This window comes from Poecilia reticulata, linkage group LG16 (genome assembly GCF_000633615.1).
Source record: "Poecilia reticulata strain Guanapo linkage group LG16, Guppy_female_1.0+MT, whole genome shotgun sequence".
NCBI lineage: Eukaryota > Metazoa > Chordata > Actinopteri > Cyprinodontiformes > Poeciliidae > Poecilia > Poecilia reticulata.
In genome coordinates this window covers 29,026,128-29,044,614 of record NC_024346.1, presented here as the reverse complement: position 1 = coordinate 29,044,614, position 18,487 = coordinate 29,026,128, and the positions used below count along the sequence as shown (strand labels likewise).

General features: G+C 41.1%; 1 protein-coding gene across 8 annotated transcripts in view; it reads right to left on the bottom strand.

Moving 5' to 3' along the window:
- Positions 1–87: 87 nt before the first annotated feature.
- Positions 88–18,487, bottom strand: part of ubr5 (ubiquitin protein ligase E3 component n-recognin 5) — a 46,491-nt gene continuing 28,091 nt past the window's right edge. For 4 of the 8 annotated variants that reach the window (XM_017309579.1, XM_008431777.2, XM_017309576.1 and 1 more), the window contains 25 exons: positions 18,194–18,433; positions 17,917–18,040; positions 17,521–17,632; positions 17,269–17,400; positions 13,637–13,894; positions 13,289–13,557; positions 12,637–12,848; positions 12,316–12,549; positions 12,133–12,206; positions 11,608–11,780; positions 11,066–11,179; positions 9,675–9,892; positions 9,463–9,583; positions 8,471–8,843; positions 8,194–8,281; positions 7,328–7,472; positions 7,101–7,231; positions 4,362–4,422; positions 4,070–4,251; positions 3,895–3,979; positions 3,639–3,794; positions 2,590–2,703; positions 2,342–2,486; positions 2,146–2,231; positions 88–817 (listed from right to left, as the gene is read on the bottom strand). In XM_017309579.1, the coding sequence (XP_017165068.1) occupies positions 605–817; positions 2,146–2,231; positions 2,342–2,486; positions 2,590–2,703; positions 3,639–3,794; positions 3,895–3,979; positions 4,070–4,251; positions 4,362–4,422; positions 7,101–7,231; positions 7,328–7,472; positions 8,194–8,281; positions 8,471–8,843; positions 9,463–9,583; positions 9,675–9,892; positions 11,066–11,179; positions 11,608–11,780; positions 12,133–12,206; positions 12,316–12,549; positions 12,637–12,848; positions 13,289–13,557; positions 13,637–13,894; positions 17,269–17,400; positions 17,521–17,632; positions 17,917–18,040; positions 18,194–18,433 (4,060 nt within the window). In that variant the 3' untranslated portion in view covers positions 88–604. The remainder of the gene's footprint in view (positions 818–2,145; positions 2,232–2,341; positions 2,487–2,589; positions 2,704–3,638; positions 3,795–3,894; positions 3,980–4,069; positions 4,252–4,361; positions 4,423–7,100; positions 7,232–7,327; positions 7,473–8,193; positions 8,282–8,470; positions 8,844–9,462; positions 9,584–9,674; positions 9,893–11,065; positions 11,180–11,607; positions 11,781–12,132; positions 12,207–12,315; positions 12,550–12,636; positions 12,849–13,288; positions 13,558–13,636; positions 13,895–17,268; positions 17,401–17,520; positions 17,633–17,916; positions 18,041–18,193; positions 18,434–18,487) is intronic. The other 4 variants (XM_017309575.1, XM_008431778.2, XM_017309578.1 and 1 more) reach the window with 4 other exon arrangements.

Here is an 18,487-nt window from a genome sequence, read left to right as displayed (position 1 = left end):
AGCTGAAAGCTTATAATTTCAGTCACAAACGTGAACAAGTCAAAAAGTGCAAAGGAACCTTCTAAACAAAAGAAGCGAAACACCATAGACAACTTATTTACATCCAAGTTTATTTTGAAATTCCCTACTCCCCCTGTACAAGAAAAAGAAACTTTCCACAAAGGCAGCAGTGATCTGTCAGATAGTACTTTCATAGGGAAGGAAACAAAATCGTAACCACAGTGTCTTTTTCGTCCTGTTCATATGTCTACTGCTGTCATCTTTGGCTAGGATTTTCGGCTGACAGCTTCCTGGCAAACCCAGTTCCTGGGAAGCAAAAAGGTTTAAGCCAATAGAATAAGAGTGGTGGGCTTTACATTTTACAGTGCCAATGCAGGAATGTTATGGACCTCTTCATTACCACAAAGAAAAACCTATAAAAATTAAAATATGCAGTTTGTGTTCAGAACACAAACAAATATTAATTGATGGGGAGACAGAGACCATATGTTGAATTTAATAAAACTGGACAAAAAAAAAAAAGAATCTACAAAAATGGAACTAGGTAAATATTACACAACAACCTTTTTTTCCTCTTTTTTTATTCCAGCTTTCAGTGGGACCTCTACACAAAACCAAAATTCTTGGTTTTAATTGCTAGCAGGAGTTTTTGTTTAAGGATCTGTTTAGAAGAATATAGTGGCACGTAGAGACGCGAGATGCAGGTGTTGGCTGTGGGGAGGTGCTGGTCGTCTGGAGGCCGGATGGTAATGGAGGGCATTGGCTGGAAGCCCTCCTCACTGGCTGGCAGAGAGGGGCTGGACGTCCAAAAGTACACCTGATGACCAAACCAATGTGTTATTAAAGGTGCAGTTTGTACATTTTATGAGACTTTTTTTTTTTTTACAAATTTGTCACCATCTCGTGACAGGGTAATATGAGACACATTCTGGAAACATTGAGCTCCCCTGCCTTGTATGGACCTGCTATCATCTGCAGAAATTCACTGCTCAGAAAGAAACAACCAATCAGAGCCTGGAGGAGGGGCTTAGCGCTGTTAATCACCCTTGTGTACCCTACTCTGTGCTACAGCTGGTTCACCACAAAAGAAGTCTGCCACAGATGCTAAGGTTAGCTAGCAAGGCCACCGTTGACAGGTGATGAGCAGTTTTTCTGTAATGGTAAGCTGTTTCTCTGCTATTGGAGCATTCACAAGGTTGATTAATAGCGCTAAGCAGGAGAGATTAATTTTTTCAGATCCCAATAGTAGCATAGATGAGGTGGAGGAACTCTTCCTCCATCATCAACAGATTATCTGTCTCATATTTTACTGTCATGACATGGTGACACTAAATGTGTAAAAAAAGAAAATGTTTTTGTAAAAGTCACATAAAGCAGCTTTAACTCAAATTGGTTTTATTTGGCTTTAGATCATAATTAAGATTAAGTCCATGTGGATTGGTTGAGAAAACGAAACGCGTGTCCAAGACAAATATACTTAGGCCTATTTGTCGTACCATATCCCAGAATCATTGACCAGTTTGAATTAGGTTCATTTGATTCGTTTGTCAGCTCCACACAACAAATTGAAATGCAGTTCTTGGAAACAGTGGTTTCATAAGGAAGTAGTTCAATCATTCATAGGAAAGTTCAAACCAGTAAAGCATTCAATTTGGCAAGAAAAATCCAGACACTTTTTTTAACTGCTAAGTATTAATTCCCCATTTCCTGTAGATTGATAACAAATGTGACATTTCTCTCGAAATTTTTTTCAACTTATTTGCTTGTATATAAAAAAAAAAAAACACGCTACTACTGTACTACCAATTTATTCTACAAAAAAACATTTATGCAAGCTCTTTTAAGCACATGCTAATAAATGAGGTTCACAAAGACTGAACGCTGGTTTTTGCAGGGCATCACAAAGCTCACTTTTGATTCAGAAACGACATTTGAGGAAATTCACTCATGTTTACTGAACTCTTGATATTAGCATTATTTTATTAGATCTTTAAAAAGCAATTATTATTTTAGAAAGGATTTTAAAGCGGCAAGAAAACTTTACATTTCTGCAAAGAAAATCTTGCAAAAAATGTAAATCTCCCATTAAACCAATTTATAATCATTAATTCTAGGTTAATTTAAGGAAAAATAAGAAGAACTTACCAAATCTTGCCTCTCGGTCATACTCATCTTTTCTACTATGGACCAAAACCATCGTTTAAACTGGAGTAGTTTATCTGCATTTTCCCCTGTAAGACAAACAAGTGTTTTTGCTTAATACGCCGAGGCAGAAACATTAAAAAGGAAACCATCATCAGAGTGGAACCAGGTTCAGCGTAGACTGCGGTGAGTGACAGACCTGATTCATCGTTGAACGAAGTGAAGCTGATGAGCATCTGAACATTGACTTCTCCACAGCCGTTAACCAGCAGCCGGAAGTCTTCAGCCGTCAAATCCTCCAAGGCGTTTTTAGGAAGAACGTCCAGCAAACCTTTCCTCATCGCCTTTCAAAGAAACGAAAGGAACATTTTTTTTGGTGAATCTCACAACATTTACCCAGAAAATAAAACCCACCGGTCAGAAAGGCGGCATTAGTGTCTGACTCACGTGGAGCGGCTGCTCGGCCACCACCAGCATCCTGTGCTCTGCGTACTTCCTCACATACTCGTAAACGTTGTGTGGAGTTACCGGCATGTTGACCCCGCCCGACAGCAGCTCGACCTACACCATAAACAAGATGACTCGGATGTGTTTCTATTGAAATGACTGGTTTCAGGCAGGTTCAGTTAGTCTTTACTGATGTCTTAATCAAATAATCATTTGTTTAATTCGGTTTATACATTTTAAACTCAGGATTTACAACCACAATCTGAAATGAGGCAATCTACATCCCAATGGTCCCTTTTGTTTTTACTTAGGTCATAACGTCAAATATCTAAAAATCAACCTTTGACAAAAATTAAAGGGTGCCATTTCATAGCACAATCAAGTAAATATGCTGACTTCCATTGCTATCAATATGCTATAAATTTCAAATATGACTTAAAAGAAAACTGACTTTGTAATTTAACGCCTTGAAATTGGGCCTCTGTCTCTATAAAAAAATAATCCTGCTCTTTCTGAAACTTCAGGAAGTCATTAAAACATGGCTCCTCCAATAACCAATAACCTTTTAACCAGCATTTCACTGAGAAGTAGCTCCTATAATGAGCTCAGCTGATTTGCAGATCGACCAGGTGTTTGCTAATTGCTGCTGGCTAGTCTGAAGGAGCTGAGTGGTGGAGTGCAGGGGAGGGCTGCTCTGTGAGGCAGAAGCTTAGAAACTGCAGCTCTGAGCTCACCTCAAAGGCAGAGCTAGGCCCAACCAGTTTTGCACAGCTGAATGGTTGTCATGGGAGATTAAAGGCTTTCTCAAACATGGATGAAAGAATCAATGCAACTCTAGATATGTTTTTGCTGAGGGAATAACTTTATGACATTATGTAAAGCTAAAAAAAAAAAGATTTTACATAATATTGCCCCTTTAAAATTGTTCAACAAATCAAAGATAAAGGTGAATGATCTTCAAACTTTTTTTTTAAACTTCTGAAACTATGACTACTAGCTGCTCCCTTAGTCAGGTTGTGTATTAAAACAACATGAACAGAGGCTGGTACCTGTCCCGCCCCTTCCTCCTTGCAGAGGTCGATAGCAAAGGCCAGATCCATGGCAGCAAACACAGCGTCTGCTTCTCCCGTCTGCGAATGGCGGATCAGCTGCCGTAAGCTCTCGTACATGACCGGGTCGAAGAACGCAAAGTCATGCCAGTTCACCTGCAGTGACAGATCACACATATGTTCATTATGTCATTCAGAAGGAGAAACAGATGTGTAGCAGCTGCCTGCAGATAAACACAGCAAAAAAACTCCCTACCTTTCTACCGAGCAACACTTTGATCACGTGTCTGTTGAGCGTGATTGGACACAGTTCATTCTGCAGCAAGCAGAGCCCCAATATTCTGGAGGGAAATAAAAGTCACGGATTATTACAGGTGCAACATTTTCACCTGACCTGCAACGTCGTGTGATTCAGTTCCTTTCTCATTTACCTGCCGATGTTCCTGAAGCAGTTGAGTCTGGCCTCTGTGTTTTTGCCTGGCCGGGGGGAGTAAAAGCCCCGCTTGCCGGGCTGGTAGAACAGGGGGGCGTTGTCATCGCCATCATCCGGATCGTCCAGCTCCATGTCGACGACGCTGCGTGTTGATCCATGGCGCTTACGGTTATCCTGCTGCTATTACAGTAGGGAAACGCCTTGTTAATTTTGAAATCTCAGATAAATCACACTTTTATTTATCTCTTTTTTTACAAGTGATGGTGAAAAGGAGGGAAAAAATGGGTTACCTGTGCTTTTTCAGAGGCTTCAGGGAGGCCCAGGTCCAGGATGCTGTCAGCACCATTTTCCCTAAACAAGAAGACTTTGATGTTGGTTAAATGATAAAAATCAACGTAGAGTTCATCTACATTGAAGAGACACTGCTGGGATTCCTACTGGGTTCAACCAGCTGTCCTTCAGTAAAATTCAAGCATTTTCCAGTTAAGTTCTCAAACCTTTTCACACTTTGGAGATTAAAGCAATAAGTGAACAAAAAAAAGAAAATAAAAAAAAACTTTAAATTTGCTATTATATGTCTGGCTTGGATTATTACTGTTCATATTTTTGGTGGTAGTATTCTACATTCAACAGCAGGGACATTTTAAACTAGCGGTACCGCCCCCAAGGGGGCGTTCAGAGGACGGCAGGGGGCGCTGGCGGACATTTTTACAAAAGGGGGGCGCTGGGATGCCTACGGGGGGCGTTTGGTCGAAGGTAAACTTTACACCTTAAATGCACAACAATGCCAGTTTAGACTTTGAGCAACTTGGTAAAACTGTATTGTGTAACATTAAACCATGCTTGGCTGCAACTGTATCGATGGCAGCTCTTCTTCTATTCAGTGTTTGTAGCTTCTGTTAGCTTCTTGGCGCAGCTCCGTTCTGCTGCTACTGGTAGCTAAAATCACAATACCCTCACTGTGTATCCCTYTGAAAAATGAACCCATTTAAATAAAGAAATCCCTCCATSGGTGATACCACGATAGAGAGCGTTCATTTTATAGCGTTAACATCGGTGCTGTAASTGGTCCGGTATGAAACGGGGGTGATTGAACAACACAGCACTTTTAAATTTGAATAATCAGAATGTAGAAATTGTTTCCGTTGTTTTAAAAGGTTGATGTCAGTTTGCCTTTTCCCCATCGATACTCTTCCAGACCGCCCTGCACCTTAGGGGCTTAAAAAAACAAAGACGCGCACATTGCGCTAAACTCTGAAACAGGAGAAGCGGGACATAAAACGGAGCGACGAACTAGATGTGAATTAYGGCATAAAAACAGAGAATCCGACGCTGAACAGTGGAAAAAATCAACACATGATGTGAAACACATGACGATTAGGCGGCGCAGCAGGTGATGAGTGAAGATTATTCGTATTATAGTGGATAAATGATAAAATAAATCTAGCAACAGGAAAGAAACTACAGTGGACATAGCAATAAACCAAGAGAGGATAATACTAGTCAAAGGAAACTAAATGGAAATGAATGAAGAACAAAATGCAAGAATAAACTAAGAAACTAAAGTAAATACAGAGGAATAAACTGGTATGGCAAGACCTTTCGAGCAATAATTAATACAGAGGACTATATGGCAAGAATAAACGGATACCATTTCCAGATAAAAGGTAAATTAATATTGTTGAAATGTCATGGGTTTGTTGAGACCACATCTAGTACTGAGAATAAATATATCTTACAGACCATAACAGTAAATAACTGATCACTTATTCATGTTTTTAATTAGATTTGATATATTTATTTCTTCAATATTATTTTTCATGTCAGTTTTAATGTCATAAGGCTGATGACTCCATGACACTTTCAATTTGACTCATTAGGATTTGATCAAGAACCAGATTTGTTCTTTGTAATTTCTGTCCAGTAAAACTATTAATCTATAAATCAATAGACAGATCTAAATAAAGATATAATCCATGTTTCTGTCTCATATTTGTATGGCATTAAAAGGATCTGGAACTTTTGTTTTTCCACTGAAAGCTCTGGTTTGCACAATAAATGCCATGTGGGTGAAGTTTTATGGATGATACTCTCATGTCCCATTCTCCTGAAGGCAGCACAGAGCTGCACCACCAGAAACCGACAAACACTGAAGAGAAGAAGAGTTATGATTAATGTAGTTTTAATATTGCAGAGCTCAGTCGTTTTGCAAATAGTTCAAAATTTAAACTGGCATGTTGAACATCTTTTATCTGGTCATTTTGTGGAATATTTAACAACCAGAAAATGGCACAAAATAAGAATATTTTTTCCACTCTGATTGGCTGCTGCTAGGCCTACCAATTTTAACTTGAATGTTCATTGCATTTTTTGTAGACGCCTGTGAAAATAATTTCTATTCCCATGACTTTTTTGTTCTCTGGGAAATTATTTTTGATGATAAATACACAAACAAGCATAAAAATCAAAACATCTACAATAGTGATAATTATATTAATAACAAAATAATAGTCAGTGCAAAGTAGCCTGCAAATTCTTTGGTGGGGGGCGGTTAGGGGGCGTTGGCCCAAAAATGTTGAGAAACACTGTTTTAAACTAAAATAGCAAAATTTAAAGTTTTGAAGCTTTGAGTCGTTAGGAATAATAAATATTCAAAAATAATAGCAACAAATGTTCTCAGTAAATTGTCTGACCTTTAGCCAATACAGCAATAATTTAGGTGATTTTATCCGACGTAAAACAAGAAAAGTTTGGCTTGATTTAACTTGAGATAAAGAGAAAAAAATATATGTCTGTCTTTTTATTATTTGTATGAAAATATAGCACTTTCTGAGTTTAGGCTTTTAAACAAACGTTAACTTGCACTTTATTACAAAACTGTGTAGTTTGAATATCAAGCACTTTCAAATGAAGCACTTTCCAAATTTTAAAACATGTAGTTATGAATTGAAACATTTTCAAGGATTTCAAGCACCAGTATGAACCCTGTTTTCATTACACGCCTGCTCCGCGAGGTAAGGTGGATTTACCTTCCATGTGCAATGAGAAGCTCCATGGCTTCCTCCACCCGGGCCCTCAGGGAATCCTCGCTGGCCAGCAGCAGCAGCAGCTGAGCAGGAGAAAGCTCCAGCAGCATGCCGGTGATTTTGCTGGCAAACGCCTGCAGAGAAAAACGCATTAAATTACATCCAATCACTGAGAAATAACGCACAACTCTAAAATCCCTCCAGATTTAACAAAATTGATGGCTTGTTACCGGTTGCATTGCGTGAACTCGAGGGTATAGCCGTTCACCAAGCGCCTGTCTGTGTGCAGGCAGGGGGTCAGGCTCGTCACTGGGGTTTCCCTCTGAGGAAGGCCTGAACGGCCGGGTGTCTATCGACAGCTGCCTCCGGGAGTCCCTATGGACCAAAACAAAGTCAGAACCACAGAGGCACCGATCTGATATTAATAACTGTATAAAAATAAAATCTAGATTTGACATCAGTGACAATGGACCCGAACCATAAGGGTAGATCTATTCATTCTAATTCTATGATTTGAACTCTCAGTGGTATCATGCTTTATTAGTTGTTATACATTATATTTAAAATTCCTATTGGCACTTTCTGAACCATTTGAAAGAATGTTTGTTGTGCTTTATTTTTACATCTTTGACTAAGATAGTCAGCCTAATATATCCATCAGCTGTATTTGCAGCTTGGCGGCTTAATGAGAAATTAATCATTCTGCCTTTGTTTTAAAATGGTAAAAATTGTTTTACAGCAGTTAATCTCAACAAGATTTATGTTTTTCTGGAGGGGTTAAACCAGAAAAACAGTATTCCAAAATGTTCTTTATGGTTTGCTCTTAAAGCAGGAGTATATAACTTCATAAAAAATGTTTTTTACATATTTGTTAAAACCATCACACCCTTCTCCCAGACCCAACTACCGAAATATGCCGCTGTGTCACATGTAAAAAAACAGATTTTTATAAAAGTTAGATACTGCAGCTTTAAACAGAAATCTTAATCAGACGGTCACTCAAACCTTAGACCAGAAATGAAAAAAAATTTGTTGTGGTACGGTTCCATATCTCCCTCCTCCTCCCCCTAGCCCCACCCGGCTGATCAGCGCTGACCTGTCTCGGTCTCTCCGAGATCCCGCTCGAAGCCCTCCACTTCTCCGCTCTCTCTCCCGATCTCTGTTTCTCAACCTTTGCATCAGATCTGGAAGGTTAAAAAACGCCAAAACAAAACAAAATAAAGACAGAAAAGAAAAATAAATTTTCAGTGGGGTGGAGTTTTGTCCAAAAATTCATTTACAACAGCAAAATTTAATATTTTCAACATGACTGAAGCATCATTTATGGCAGGATAAAATGTCGTAATATGCAATAGTTTCTATGTTTGGCATACTTGAATTGTAATCGTGATGACACGTACTGCTGGCCTGCATGCCCTTGCTGACACTCTGAACGCAGTCCAGGTTGGGCAGCTTGTCGTTGGAGAGCAGCGCCAGCGCGATGGCCGTGTAGAAGCTGCGAGCCACGCCGCTGCCCTCCCCGGGCTCGTCCTTGAACGTGACCTTGACCCGGTGCACGGCCATGGGGGTGGTGGTGCACCGCCTGCCGAAGTGGCCATTGAGCTGGCGCATGGTCTGCTGTATCAGCTGGTCCCGGTCGCGGTCCACCTCCAGCGCCAGGTCTCGAGACTGGAGGTTCCTCAGCTTCTCCATCTCCCGCCGGAACTTGGACTCCTTCACCTCAAAGCCGCCCAGCTCTGTCAGGATCTGGGAAACGAGACAACAGGATAGTTATCTCGAGCTCCAATAGTAAAAAAATGCTTTGATGAATGGAATAGATGCAGCTGAGAAGACACTGAACGGCGCAAACAACATTAGCATATAAAGTATAAGATGATCAATAAGTCACTGAGCTTCTAGGAATGAAATAAATATTAATTACACTGAAACAATCCAAACACAGCATGTTGAGGTAAATGCCTTTCCTGCTCAAGTTAAATGCTCAAACACAATATGCAAAAAAACATAAATAAATAAAAATCTCTAAAAATGCTGGCCAAGTTTTCTAGAATTTAGCAAACAAATATTTTTGCTCATTCTAACCAACCTAAAACAAGATAAATTTGGCCTGATTTAAACTTATGCTAAAAAAATTTATCTGCCTTTTTATTAGGTGTATGAAAAACATGTGGTTTCAAATGTAAATATAGGCTTTTAATCAAACATTACATTGCATTTTATTGCCAAACTTTGGAGTTTGAATGTCAAGCACTTCATGGAGAAATCAAGCGCTTTACAAACCTTGAAAATACCTAATTAAAATTAAAGAATCTCCAAGTTTTTCCTCGTTTTGGCTAGCTTCTATAAAAACTTAAATCAGGCTTACTGATCCAGGCTCAGCTCCTACATCCTCCATGAAGACGCGACCGAAGAGCTCCAGTGACAGGCGCCAGCGGCCGAGCAGCATGTCGTGTGAAATCATCATCCCCATGAAACTGCACTGCGGTCTGGACAGCAAGAGGGAGAAAAAAAAATTAGACACATTTTCATTTAAACCTTCACATTCATGATGCATTGAAGGGAATTGTAGCAGCTCGCCTGAACGACGGAAGAGGAGGCCCGTCGCTCTCTGTGAGGCCGATCTCAGCCAGGAGACTGCTCTTCAGCTGGGCAGCGAGGTCGCGGGGAGACGGGCCCGCTTTCGAAGTGTCCATCTCCTGCTCGCCCAGCGCCTGGTTCTCTGTGCTCCGCTGGCCGCTTTCCATACTCATGACGTTTTTTAGGTTGGCGGTGTACGACATCTTCGTAGGCAGGATCTGTTTTAGTGAGGAAATGGGAGGCTCTTCAGTAACATCAGACATTTTAGGAGATAAGGTTGCAGTATGCAACTTTTTACAAAATATTTTTTCCATATTTATTAAGACTTTCACCATGACATAAATGTATGGTATTAAACAGACAACTTGTTTAAAAAAAAAGGGGGGGGGGGGGGGGACGACGATCTCTTCTTCCTCCCAGTGTTACTTTTCTGGTCTGTATAAAGCACGTAGTCAAAAAACAGCCAATCAGAGCCAAGAGGAGGGTCGTAGCACTGTCAATCATCCTCCAATATGCTGTTCAACGTGCTAATGGTCAGGTTTCAGACGGGAAATCTTACAAAACCTTTTGAGACCAAACGTGAATTCAGAGTAAACAAACACGGCAGACTGCGAAGAAGCAATGATGATAGTTTGTGGATTATTTAATGGAGAAAAAGAAAAAAAAAAAAAAAACAACAGACAACGACGTCTCCAAAGTCTACTGGACTTTCAGGTGCGCCATAACAATTGTTTTGCCTTCTTTATCCAAAACTCCCTTCTGTGTTTCTGTCACCTCGCTTTCTGATTGGCTACACGTCGTATTCAACAGGCTGCTTTCTCGTTCACCACATATGTTGTGACATCAAGCCAAAACAAACCAACATTTTGACTGTTGATTTGAAATTCTTCCAATCAAACCAGATCACCCTTAACACACACAGCAGGAATCTCAGTTATGATTATTTTCAGAGTCAGCCAAATAATCAGAGCCTCCAAGATTGAAATTAGGACAAAAATCGGCATAAAAATCTCAATGTGTTAACAGGGTATAACTTTTACTTAGTATCTTGATCCAGTAACTAATCCATGTCTAGTCAACAGCGCTCCAGCCGCATTGCAGTAATTAAAATCTACATTAGTTGTTAGCATCGGGGCAAAGAAAATCCATCCAGCAGCCCAGATATATTATTGTCATGGAAACCATAAATGCATTGCCCTTGTAGTAACGGTCTACTACATAATGCAGTCCTTTGTGATTGTGATGTTGGTTATGCAATGAAAATTTTGACTCAAAACATCATGCAGTCCCAGTCATACATAAAAAAACAATTGCAAGTATTTGTCTGGTGAAGCTGGAGGGGTGACTGATGGGGGGTGAGGGGGCAGGGTAGAGAGGGACTGATGGTTTACCTCCAAGCAGTTCCTGTCCATGCTCGTCTCAGCCAGGCCTTTGGTTGTCATGTAAGACGAAGAGTACAAGCCCTGAGAGGGACGCCCAAACAGATCCTCCTTTCTGGCGTTTGGCTGTTTGGTGAAGAACCAAAACGGAGTTAAAGCCACGGAGAATAATTCCCCAGACGTACGGCACAACGGCAGACATGAACTTCTGAGTGCAGTTAACGTCTGTAATGTCTTGGTCATTGCCTTGAACTTTCCTCTGGCGAGATTTGAGTAATCAAAGTCACACTGTCGCAAACACAATGTTACTCGGCACTCTTCAATTTATGAAAAAAAAAAAAAAAAAAACATCTAAAGCTATATCGCTTGCAGCCAGTTTTAACCATCAACAGTTTAACCAAGACTCTGAATGACTATCTACACACTTTAACTAAGCCTATAATCGGTTGTTGTTCCAAGAAGCCTCCAAATCAGCTGTATACTGGCTGTGAACAGATCCCAGATCAGCTGTACAGGAGCGGAGCCTGGTCACGTTTCACGTCTGGAAGTCTGACCTGCAGTAGGTGGGGCTGGTCTGCCAATGGGATGGCCTCGGCCAAGGGAACGTCGAAGGGGTTGGGCGGGATGCAGCCCAGGAAGGTCATCGAGTCCGAGCGCCGGAAGAACGGGTGGTTCTGACCCGTTTCCGCGGGGACTGAGTCCTCATCCTTGTCCTGCAGGGTTGAACCTGTGGTAAGAGAGAAACGGAGATCAGCTGAGAATATAGTGTGTGTGATAGATTAAATTGGTCTAGGCTCTAGTGTAAATATATTAGTTCACTTAAAAAAAGACAAAACTAACTTACAAGTCATTTTTCAGAAGTACAGACGCTTGTTTTAAATAAATAATTTCTTAATATTGACAAAAAGTACTAGTTCCACTAGCAGATTATTTCACTTAAGGGAAAAAGTGAAATAATCTGCCAATTTTTACTAAAACTAAGGAACTATTGACTTAAAACAGGTAAGAAGCTAGATCAAAAATACTTTGTAAGTTGTATTTTTGCAGTATTTAAAATTCAGTGAGTTTTTTTCCCTTACTTTGATTGGTGTCTTCATCGTTCTCATGCTCAGAATCCTCATTGTCCAAACCGAGCTCCAGAATCTCTCGATTCCTAAGAGAAAAAAAAAGGTTACAAATGTGAAGATTTTAAATTAAAAACAACTTTTTGTCAAAGCAACATCGAGAGCCTAAAGTGGGTAACCCTTTTCGTCTAAATTCACCTTTTTCTTTCCATCTGTGGCGTGTCCAGGGTGGTCTGCTGATTCATGGCCTTTATCCAGTAAATGAGGGCCTGGAAGACGTAGGCCACATGTTTCAGTGAGCACACGTCCAGAACAGGAAGCACATCTGAATGTTCGTCGTTGTGGGAGCGCATCAGAGACAGGGCGTAGTTCAAGAAGTCTCCCCGAGCCGACATCATGCCCTGGCGAGCCGTCAACAGCGTTGCTGCTCTCCTGAAATTCAAAAAGAAATGGTTTTATTTTAATTGTACGTTTTAAGTTATTTTAAAAACGGATAAATCTGCTGGGAAACTCTGCTACCTCCGTCCTTCCAGAGTGCGGAGGCTGGCCTCCTCCCGGGCCGTCATGCGCTCGCGCCGAGCCGAGTGCTGCGAGGCGTGAAGCGGGTGGCTGGGGTGGCCGGGGTCTCCGGCAGACGACAGAGCCGAGCCGTACCGCAGCTGGGCCTCGGTGGAGTCCATGATGGACACCATCCAGTTCCAGGTGGGAATCAGCTTTTCCTCCACATAATTCTGGAGACAAACAACAACTCTTTAGTCAGAACCTAACTCAAATTGTTATGATGGAGATCAGTGTGTTCAACAAACGGATGGGTTACTTTTGATCTACTCTGTCAAAGTTTATTTAACCTGTAGGGTTCCCCAAGGCTTCATACTCGGTCTATAGTTGCTTTCATTTTAAATACTTCAAGAATGTATTATTTCATCTTCCAATTAAATATTTTACAATTTATGAGGTAAATCAGAAATATATATACATATACATACACCTTATAAACCCATGTAAAAAAATAAACACTGACTGCCTGGTTGGGTTGGCCAGGCAGTCAGGAACTGCAACCCAACGAATGCGTCAGCTACAGTATCGGCTGTTTTTTTAGTCTCCATGGATTCAGACCTCACTCAGAACTTGTGTGTAAAAACCAGGGATGCAACGCTTTTATTCCCATTACCTGCAGGTTGACTGCGTCCTGGTAGGAGAGCTTGACAGCTGCGGGATACTGCGAGTAGACAAGATGATTGTACTTGGGAATCAGACTCATGAGGTCAGAAATCTGCCTGATGACAATGCTGTAGGCGCGGGCCAGGCTGCTGGCTGAAGTCAGGTAGCTGCTGGTGTTGCTGGCTTCCAGCGCCGCTGCCGCTGCTGCTGCACTGGAGCTGATTGCGCTGGAGCGCCGCAGGTTTGTCGGGTCGATGTATATCAAGCCAGTAGAGCTCGCTGTGTGAAAACATGGTTGAAATTGACCAATTCTTTAGAAGCAAGAGTATACTCGTTTCACTATTGGCGAGCTACAGACCGGCAGGTGTTGAGGAGGCGGAGGGGCCACTGCCGCTCGCTCTCTGGCTCGGGGTGTTCCTAACAGCCCACTGCATGGAGCGAGGTGCCTGGGCTGCAGTGTTGGCGTGTGAGGCGCTCGTCGTCCTCTCCAGCGGCTCGTCCAGCAGGAACGTCTCCTGGTCAACGTCGTCGCTCTGGCTGCTGCTGCTGTCCGAGTCGCTTGAGTCGTTCGACTGAGAGTCGTCCTCTGAAAAGAAGGCAGGGACACTGCTAGCACCTTCAGCAGAAAGAAAACGGAGTGAGAGAGAAAGAAAACAAGTTCAGTTGTTAGATTTAAATCTCTAACTTTTCATTCACTCACATTTACACAGATAGAAATGCACATAAGTAAAATCACACCACTACAAGGCAGAACACTGCAAATATGACAGGAAGAAAAGCAGAATGTCTAATGAAACCTTGGGTTAAACAAACTGTGGTTTTAGATTGTTTTTTTCTTCCCATATTAAAACTGTACCTAGAGAGAAATATTAGCACTAATCTGATAAAAATTTGAAAAGAAAAAGCATCAGCAATATTAGTAGATTATGGCAATACAATATATTAGTTCCACTGTAGATAGAAGAAAAATTTTAAAATATAAATAAATTTCTGTCTAAAAATTCAAATTTGGAGATTAATCTCAGAAATATTCCAGAAAAGGACATTTCTGAGTTTAAAAGTTCCAACTTTTTCTAGAAAATACTTTAAATTAATCTCAATTTTTTTTTTTTTTTTTTGCAGCATTTTTTTACTCTTGAAACTCAGAAATGTCCGTGTTTTTAAAGAAAATTTCTGAGATTAATCTCAAAATATTTTCAAGCAAAATTGAGATCTTTTAATCTCGGAAATTTCCAAGATTTTTTCTAGAAAATTTTTTTTTTTTTTGTCAGAGATTTACTTTTTTCCCCCCATCTACAATGGCCCTGATACGTCAGAGGATACATATACTGTACAAAATTTAGGCAGGGAGGGAAAAAAACATCACAAAACACTGGCAAAAACTGAGTTAATTCTTATGTTATTTAGGTGAAAGGTCGACAAGACAACACTTGTGATGAGAGACGCTCTTTAGCAAACATGAGGCAATAGTCGGGACGAATGAAAAAGGGCTCAAACTGAACAAACTCTCAGAAGGACACCGTGTGTGCAGTTTGCAAAGTCACTCTTGCCCTGAAATCTGTGTGTGCATTGAAATAAAGAGGAGCTCATACCAAAAATAGGAAATGCCAAGGACACCCTACTGCCTGCAAATGAAATACACGGGGTATTCAGCCAGGGGTAGTTTGGTCTGCTGTATCATTAGCTCTCCTAAACAGAAATCCCTCACAAACCAAACTGCTTCCCAGAGGAATTACCTCTTCTTTAAATCAGGAATAAAATATAGAAATTGTTTAAATGCAATCAGTTTTTTACTTCTCCCATAAAACACAAAGGTAAAACTAAAATGAATGTGGGGCGGGGGAGAATGTTTCCTATAAAAGAAAGATTTAACGTTGATAGTCGAGAATTCTTTACAAAAGGTTCTGGTAAACAGTTCTGGGTAATTATTGTCTTACCGTCAGTAGATGACTCTCTTAGAATCTTGATTTACCATAAATTAGAGATGTGCCAATCAGGTTTTTTCCTGCCGATACCGATACCGATCAGCCATGAGGGCCAATCACCGATACCGATCACCGATACCGATCACATAATTATTATTTATTTTCTATCATAAACACTACCGGTTACATTATGTGGAAAGAGGAACCATGAATTCACCTTAATTTAGACAAAAACTTGTTTTTRATAACTTKTTCCAAGAAGAAAACTAAACAAAACAGGCATTCTGCAAATTGTACTGCTATCGGTAATGCTATCTTTAACAGGCTGATAACATATGAAGGCTCTGAAGAGGCTAAATAAAGCAAAGAGCCAAAATAAAACCTCTCAACACTGCCAAAAAGTTCAAGTATAAAACGTAACATTCAAAGGCAAATAAAGGATGCATTACAATAAACAATCCTGAATGAAAACTTCCTGATAGCATGGTGGCTAGCTGATTACTGCTAGTTCTGAGTGGCTGTTTCTGACTGAGCGGAGTAATTATGCAGAACAGGGAGGAGATCGATTATTTTTTCAGAGATTATCCGTCTCATGTTAGGACAGCAAAAGTTTTAATACGTATGTAAAATGTATTTTTTTAAGTTAGATGCTGCAGCTTTAAGCAGAGGTTCGGTGTGAGAGTCACTACCATGTGGAGCAGAAGCGGCGCTCAGTCTGTGAAATATTACTACCTGTAGCGCGTAGCAGCGGTTCAACAGCGAGAGCAGAACCAGCGTCTTATATCGCAGCTCGAAGACTTAAATAATTTTGCGGGTTATTTGTTTAGGTTTCTGACTGTCATGCTAATCCGGGTGAGTGTTTGTAGCTGTGCGTTGCTTTACCTGTTATCTGATCCTCCATATGTCTTTTTTACTGCAGTGAGCCTCAATGTAGCCAAACTCCGTCAAGTATGGCATTGTTTTTATGTCATATTAGCTTCGTTGTGTTGATGCATTTTGACCTTCTTCACCCCCAACCCCGAGGTAATTTTCCGCCGCAACACACAAACTTCCCCATTCACTCAGTGCGTTATAGTTCCACATCGCTTAGGATTTGTTGCTGTGCGCTTGCGCAGTGTGAAGGAAAGAGGAGACCAGCTGCACAGGCAGGCTGCGAAATGAGAAGCAGGTGATCGGTATCGGAAACAAGAGACAATGATCGCTGATTACCTATCATACACTTTTTCACGGAAATCGGCCCGATTATGATCGGTGGCCGATCGATTGGCACACCTCTATCATAAATCCAAGCTAGTTGGTCCCAGTGGCTATAGCTAGCAGCTAGTTAGAGAGGTGAGATTTCTAAAATGTTACACACAATTCTCATTTTCATGGGTAACGCAAGTAGAAGGCGGTGCGTCATCGGTGATCTTCCTGAGTGAAACGCATGCTCAGAATGAAGAGTTTTGTATGTATGACAAACAGTCCTTCCTCACGATAAAAAGGATTCAAAATTGTTCATTCAAAGTTTTTGCTTTTTACGCAGTTTTACTTCGATATCAGTTAATGTGACTTAAAGTAAATTACATTCTCATTCTTTTACAGAAAAATATCACTGCTGGACCTCCATGTAACTGTAAATTGCGTATTTTCCAGACTATACGCTGCATCAGTCAAAAAAAAAAGTGCCATGAAGAGGGGGAAAAAAAACAAGTCACACCTGACTGTAAGTTGCAGAACCAGCCAAATAATGGGGAAAAAAGTAGGATATAGTCCAGAAAATACAGTAATCATCAGCTCCTCTGTCTCCTCTGAAAACGGCTCAAAGGTAAAACAGTATTCGCATTAGCATATTTTAAACTTCTTGAGATTGCATTTCTTTCAAAATGGTTAAAATTCTGTTTTATTTCAACCTTTGTAATTAATTTCGATTTTTACAAAAATGGATGCCAAGAAAGTCATCTACTGTAGGAAGGAAATTGTCTGCTTAGAATAGTTTAACACAGTCTCAAAGAGTCTAAGCTTTCACTTTAGAAGTAAATCTAGTATTAGTTGATAAGATGCCAAAATAAAGCTGCTGATCAACCTGCTTCAGAGCCGGCAGTCGCTGCTGTGACGACGCTTCTGCGACCACTGGCATTGTCCTGATTGCTGTGGTTGCTTTCGCTGTCGCTCTCTGTTTCGGCGGCTGCCAGCAAGTCCAACTCCATGTCACTTCCTGAACGCGCAGACAAATCAACATGATAACGCTGACTGGTGTTTATTTTAGTGATAAAGTCAATTACAACATTAAATCTCTACAAAAACAACAACAAAAAAAGAACTAAAACTGTCTCACCATCTTCATCGTGCTCGTCATGTTGACCTTCAGCTTCAGCGTTTTCCTCCCCCTGCTCCTCCTGGTCATCGTGATGGTCTTCCTCACCAGCTACTCCTTCTACAACTTCAACCTGAGAAACAAAAACCAGTCAGATCCCCCCAAAAAAGATGAATTATTGTCATTGTACTGAAGCAGAACAACAAAATTCAAAAATGCAGCTTGATGTAGTATTCACATTACAATCAGCATAAAAAGACAATAAGATAAAATACACTTTAAAAGAAAACACAAGTCAGGATAAAATAGAATAGCATGGCTGTTTGATGCAGTTATCGCAGATGGGGGGAAAGTTCTCAGTAAGTCTGGAGCTCCTGGATTGAATAAATCTATAACTGATCAAACATGGCTACCCACCTCTTCCACATCGGCTGAAACGATGTCGTCCTGCTCCTCGTCCCGTCCCCTGACGGGTTGAGACTGGCTGCTCCGTCTGGGCTGAGGATTCCTTATGATGTACGAAGCAACTGTTTGGATGGAGCTGGAAAAAAAAACAAACAAGAAAAATCCTCAAGATGCAACAAGTAAAATCCAGCCTCATCTTCTCCAAAGGTTCTTCAAACTGAACCAAGTCTTTATGGTTTGTTGACAACAGAAGCTGCAACAGTAATGAGTTTCACGACTTTCGGCCCACCTGCTGGACTGGTCCGGCGACGGCCTGGGAGGAAGCGGCTCCACGGAGAACAGCTCCTCGCTGCCCTGAACTGCGTCTATGCTGGTGCTGGCCAGCGTGAACGGAGCCGTGGGCCTTGCTATCCCCATCCTGACCGGGACGATGAGGGACTCCGCGACGTTGCACAGCTCCTCCACCGCGTACGGCAGCAGAGCCTGGAAAACACGCCGACACTTCCCGATGGGCTGCGGGATGAAGTTGCTGTGGGGTAAAGACGTGGAAACCCGTTTTTAGAACAAAAACCTACAAAGTGAA